Consider the following 5,818-nt stretch of genomic DNA (forward strand, 5'->3'; position numbering starts at 1 on the left):
GAGGAACAGGCCGCGGAACGCGAGGCAGTGCCACTCGCAGCCCGGAGGAGAGGCCGCGGGACCCCAGCCCACGGTTCCCGAGTCGGAGCCCGCTCTGGGCATTGCCCCGCGCCCCGGGCTGCGTCCCCGGAGCCGTAGAGGCCTCGGTGCGGCCGGGACAGGAGGGGGCAGGGCGGGAGTGCGGGTCCTGGGGGGAACGGCTCCCCTGGGTGCCCGCGTCGGCAGGAGCGCGGAGCCGCGCGCTTCTCCGAAACTTGCGCGCGCCCCTCGGGCGGGAATGCGAGGCGCGGGCCGCGGGCGGGTAGGGGGCTGGGTGGCGCGGGAGAGGGAGGCAGAAGGAGGGAGTTCCAAGAGAGTTACCGCCGGAGAGAGTGGCAAGAGCCCGCGGTCACCTTGGAGACGCGCTGACCAATGGCAGCAGCGAAAGCTGTTTATGGGGGCGGGGCGTCGCCATGGCAGCAGGAGAAGCCTTTGGAGCGGCTACTTAATGCGGGTCCCGGGCCGCGGGCGCTCAGAGAGGCGCCTTCAGGCTGCGGGGAGGACGAGGGGTGCTGGCGGGGCCCTCAAGCTGAGGGCAGAGAGCCGCGGGGGTGGTGGTAACTTCTTCCAGAACCTTCCTTTAGCCCGGGCTGCGCTCTGAGCCAGGTAAGGGACTGAGAGGTCTGCGGGCCGCGGAAGGTGGGCGGCAGCGCGCTCTCCCGTGCGTCCCGCAGCCAGTGGTGGGCCTGGAAACTGACCTCTGCGGCGTTGGGGTACCTGACTTTCCGCCCCGATCCCTTCCTTCCCCTGATCTCCCATCTTTTCAAAGATCAGACGACCTTCCCGGGCCCCCGCCCTGTCGTCCTGCCCTCGCGGGCTCCCTCGCCCCTTCCCCTGAGTTGGGGTGGGGGTGTCTGACTTCCCGCTCTTGGGGAGAACGGGACCGACTGGAATGCTCCTACCCTCTCCCTTCACTTGGCTAATAGCGTCTCCTCTTCAACCTCGAAGAGGAAATGAAGCGAGGCGGTCCCTGCGGGGGTCGGTCCTGTTTCCCAGACCTCAGCCCTAACACACCCTCGCAGCTGCGGGACGACTTTAGAGGAATCCCCCCCCACGCCCCTGCCCCCGGGGTGGGGAAAGCGCTCAGCTCCCGCCGCGGTCCCCGCAGGCCCCACGTTCGCATTCGGAGGAGGCGACCCCCAGGTCGCGGGATGGAAGCGCGCGTCCGGGAGGCGGTGTAACTGGAGCCGCGGGAGTCAGCGGGCCGGAGAGCGCGGCGGGCCACCGAGGCTCAGCCGTGGGTGCTGACCGCCCCTTCGGAGATCCCCGCAGACATGGCGGAGAGCTGGCTGCGCCTCTCGGGCGCAGGGGCGGCGGAGGAGGCGGGGCCGGAGGGCGGCCTGGAGGAGCCCGACGCCCTGGATGACAGCCTGACCAGCCTGCAGTGGCTGCAGGAGTTCTCCATTCTCAACGCCAAGGCGCCCACCCTGCCCCCGGGGGGCACCGACCCCCACGGCTACCATCAGGTGCCGGGCTCGGCGGCGCCGGGGTCCCCCCTGGCGGCGGACCCCGCCTGCCTGGGGCAGCCGCACACGCCGGGCAAGCCCACCTCTTCGAGCACGTCCGGGAGCTCGCCCTCGGGGCTACAGGCTCCGCCCCCCGACGACGTGGACTACACCACCAACCCGAGCGTGAAGCCGCCCTACTCATACGCCACGCTCATCTGCATGGCCATGCAGGCCAGCAAGGCCACCAAGATCACCCTGTCGGCCATCTACAAGTGGATCACAGACAACTTCTGCTACTTCCGCCACGCTGATCCCACCTGGCAGGTAGGGGAGGTGTGGGTTTCGGCTGCTCCTTCCCAGCCTCCTCCCGTGCCCCCTCCTCCTCCATTCTTGCAGGGACTCACTCAGATCCGGGTCAAGTAGCCAGGGCCCACGGGAGGGAGGCCCTGGAGGGAGGCCCTGGGGGAGCCCAGTGCTTGGAAATGCCTCTCTTTTGACATAGAGAGGGAGGCTGTTCAGAGGGCTTTAGGGGTGAGGATGCTGAGTTCAAAGGGCAAACACTTGTCACCCATCCAAGGGGCTCAGCCCAAAGACCAGGGCCAGACTTTGCCATGGACACAGCCCCCTGGGGGAAGGTGGTGATGGACGAGGGGCACATTTTTGTCCCAAGTCCGAGAATTCCTAGACACTGCCCTGCCCAGGGACAGTGTTCAGGACCTGGCTCAGAAGTGGAAGCTGGAGCATCGGCCCTCGCTCTGCCTCCTGCCTGGTTGCAGTTGGCTTGGGGGGCAGGGGGTCGAGTGCTGTGGGGTGTGAAGGCAGCTGTGTCTGAGAGCGGGTATGGGGCCTTCCTACAGCTGCTGCCCCAGCCCCCACTCCAGCCGCTCCCCAGTTTCCTGTCTCCACTCCTCCCCCTCCTCTCAGTCAAGCTCCCTGGAGAGACAATTACCTGAGCCAGGTGCTTCCCACAGGGGCTCTGCCTCCAGCTCTGGCTTCAGAGCAGCCCAGGGCCAGGCCGCCATGTAAACACCCAGCCTTGCCAAGGGGCACTACCCACCCGTCCGCCCCGCTCTCCAGGCCCCCGACCCCGTCCCCATCCTGGTTTGGATAAGACGACGCAACTAGGAATGAATGCGGCAGCATGGTGATCTGAGGCGGGGCAGGCATTGCCCTGAGAGTCCGGGATCAGGGCCTGGTTGGGGACAGAGGCCCTGAGGACACCCAGACTCTCCCCTGGGGCGCCCGCAGCAGCAGGCCGCACATCACAGTCCCCGATACTCTTCACTTGCTTGGGCCCTGGCCGGGGCGAGGCCCTCGGCAGCCTTGGCGAGAAGGCAGAGACCCCCCACCACCCCCCCAAGCCTGCGGAGCCCCGACTGCGGGAAGTGGGCCCAGGAATGAGCGCTATGCTCTTTGCTGGGTAATAATCAACTGAGGCCAAACAGCCTGGTGGGAGGAGGGGCGGGGGGCAAGGCCCTGGCCAGCGGCTGGCTCAACAAAGGAAAGCCATCGGCTCCTACCACACCTCATCCCCACACACACTCCTGTGCACGCAGGCGCGTGGACACACACCCCCTCACACCTCAGGTCACCCAGGGCCGCCCACCCCAACCCTCCCGCTCCACAAACAGAGGGCCGGCCAGGCCAGGCCCTGGGGGAGCTGAGGCGTTTGGCCAGAGGCTGTAAGCGGTGGGGTGAGGGGGGGGCGGGCAGGACAGGGTGGCACTGAAACCACCCTGTGGCTCAGGCTCGGATGACTGAGCAGGCAGATATCCCGGCAACAGGGAATAAAAGCCCCCGACGGCACTCCTGGCTCCGGGGGCCCTGTGGCTGGTGTCCCAGAGCCGCCTCCCCCTCCCCCACCGGGAGAAGAGGGGAGGAGACAGGCGGGAGCACAGGCAGCCACTGACCCTTCCTCCCCGCTCAGCATCCTCCTCCCTCCTCTGTCCTGTGCCCAGAATTCCATCCGCCACAACCTGTCCCTGAACAAGTGTTTCATCAAAGTGCCGCGGGAGAAGGACGAGCCGGGCAAGGGCGGCTTCTGGCGCATCGACCCCCAGTACGCCGAGCGCCTGCTGAGCGGGGCCTTCAAGAAGCGGCGGCTGACCCCGGTCCACATCCACCCGGCCTTCGCCCGCCAGGCCGAGCAGAAGCCCAGCGCCGCGCCGTGGGCCGGGCCCCTGGCCGTGAACACCGAGGCCCAGCAGCTGCTGCGGGAGTTCGAGGAGGCCACCGGGGAGGTGGGTTGGGGTGCGGGCGAGGGCAGGCTCGGGCACAAGCGCAAACAGCCGCTGCCCAAGCGGGTGGCCAAGGCGCCCCGGCCCCCCAGCACCCTGCTGCTGACCCCGGAGGAGCAGGGCGAGCTGGAGCCCCTCAAAGGCAACTTTGACTGGGAGGCGGTCTTCCACTCCGGCGCCCTGGGCGGGGAGCTGGGCGCCCTGGAGGCCCTGGAGCTGAGCCCCCCGCTGAGCCCCGCCTCGCACGGGGACGTGGACCTCACCGTCCACGGCCACCACATCGACTGCCCCTCGACGTGGGGGCCCTCGGTGGAGCAGGCTGCCGACAGCCTGGACTTCGACGAGACCTTCCTGGCCACGTCCTTCCTGCAGCACCCGTGGGACGAGAGCGGCAGCGGCTGCCTGCCCCCCGAGCCCCTCTTCGAGGCCGGGGACGCCACCCTCGCTGCCGACCTGCAAGACTGGGCCAGTGTGGGTGCCTTCTTGTAAGAGGCCGGGCCCCGCCCCCGCCTGCGGACAGCACCCAAGTCAGGGCCCAGACTGCCCCCCAACACAGGCCCGTGGAACCCCACTGCCCAGACAGGGGCTGGGCCACGTCTCCCGAGCTGGCACCACGGGGCCACACATCCCCCAGCCTGGGCTGCCCTCGGATTCCAGCCCCGGAGGCTGAGAACTGGGGCTCAGGACCAGTGACTCGCTGCCTCCCCTCCCGGCCCCCATACACACAGTGTTTCATTGACCCTCAGCTGCCCTGCCCCAGGGACCAGCTAATAGCCCTGCGCTGTGAGCACTGCGGCCTGAGGGGCCCTGGCCGGGCTGGGGCCGGGGAGCCAGAGAACAGGGCCCACCTGGGCACTTTGGCTTCAAAAGGTTCTCCTTCCTCCATCCTCCATCCTCCCCCTCTCCCCTCCGCAAGGTCTCTATCCAGAAAAAATTCCCAGGTACAGCAAATGCTAATTAGGTGACTGCAAATTAACCCCCGGAGGCCTCTCCGGGCAAAGCCTCCCAGGGCCGGGCGGGCAGTAGGCAGTGGAGCTGGGAGGGGCAGAGAGGAGAGAGGTGAGGTCCGGGCACCCATGGGGCAGGGAGGCTTCCTAAGGCCTCCGGAGTCTTCTCCTGGCCCATCTCCACCGGGGGCAGGGGCGAGGTGGGAAACCCCTAATTTTTGAGCCCGACAGGAGGCTGACAGTAGTGAGGAGTTGGGGTTCTGGGGAGTTGGGGGCAGGGGTAGCCAAGCTGCAGGGGGGAGGGAAAGACAGACTAACGTAGTGAGTGTCACTATAGCTGAGGTTTAACCGGGAGGGATAGCAAACTAGTGGTGATTGAGAAAGAAAGACCTCCTGCCTCCAACGCCAGCTGCGCGGGCTGCAGATACCGCCTCTTACAGACAACCACACACCACCAATTCCTGCGTGGAAAGGTGGGAGCCAGGTCACAGCAGCGTCTTTGTTTAGGAGACAATGACAATGTACAGTAATTATCCTGAGAGATTCATCCCCATCATAATGTAAGGGGAGCCTGCTCATGGCTCTGTCCCAGATCCCTCTGGGGAGTAAAGATTCAAGAAGTCAGACCAGCCTGGGTACCTGGTTCTCCTTTTTCCCCTTGGCTCGTCTAATCCATCTCTGCCTGGGGTGCCATTGGTGACCGGGATGCCACAGGCAATCACTGAGCAGGCCTCCTGGGCATCTTCACAGGTTGTGGGTTCTGAGAAGGAAACTGTCACCACACACAGAAGGGTGGGAAGTGATACAAACCAGAACATGGTCCTCACCTGGTAGTGGAGAGAGTGAGGGAAAGAATTGCATCTCATCCCATGTAGCCAACATCCGCACCACCTCTGGTGTGCTGGACCCTGTGCTCGGGACACAGACACACCAGCTTTGACTCTGAGTTTCTCCCAGGCTACTAAGGAGACAGACAACTTACACATTAACTACTGTAATGTGTAATACTCAGGAAACTATAATATGGTTTCATGTACATAATGTACTGGCTGAGCTCTCAAGGCCTCTACAAAACCATATACGTTTTTCCAAATGAATTAGAATTCTTAATCCTTAGAAAACTTAACTTGTAGTGACATCTAAAAGC

The 5,818-nt window shown here is 65.2% G+C and overlaps 1 protein-coding gene across 2 annotated transcripts; it reads left to right on the plus strand.

Annotated features, from left to right (window-relative positions):
- The first annotated feature begins 343 nt into the window (after positions 1 to 343).
- FOXJ1 (forkhead box J1) lies at positions 344 to 4,922 on the plus strand. Of its 2 annotated transcripts, XM_006107169.3 has the most exons (3): positions 344 to 645; positions 1,148 to 1,811; positions 3,446 to 4,922. In XM_006107169.3, exons 2-3 carry the CDS (start codon positions 1,314 to 1,316, stop codon positions 4,211 to 4,213), a joined length of 1,266 nt encoding a protein of 421 aa, XP_006107231.1. In that variant the 5' UTR covers positions 344 to 645; positions 1,148 to 1,313; the 3' UTR covers positions 4,214 to 4,922. The 2 variants fall into 2 exon arrangements, with proteins under 2 accessions (XP_006107231.1, XP_023603678.1); XM_023747910.1 differs by having other exon boundaries at positions 344 to 1,811.
- The last annotated feature ends 896 nt before the right edge of the window (positions 4,923 to 5,818 follow it).

The sequence above is a fragment of the Myotis lucifugus genome, unplaced genomic scaffold, assembly GCF_000147115.1.
Source record: "Myotis lucifugus unplaced genomic scaffold, Myoluc2.0 scaffold_1049, whole genome shotgun sequence".
In the NCBI taxonomy this organism is placed as follows: domain Eukaryota; kingdom Metazoa; phylum Chordata; class Mammalia; order Chiroptera; family Vespertilionidae; genus Myotis; species Myotis lucifugus.

Bases quoted from the DNA above. Each gene is read 5' to 3' on its own strand.
- FOXJ1 (XM_023747910.1), top strand. From the start codon at position 1,314: ATGGCGGAGAGCTGGCTGCGCCTCTCGGGCGCAGGGGCGGCGGAGGAG. The intron at 1,812-3,445 runs GTAGGGGAGGTG...TCCTGTGCCCAG, and splicing joins ACGCTGATCCCACCTGGCAG to AATTCCATCCGCCACAACCT.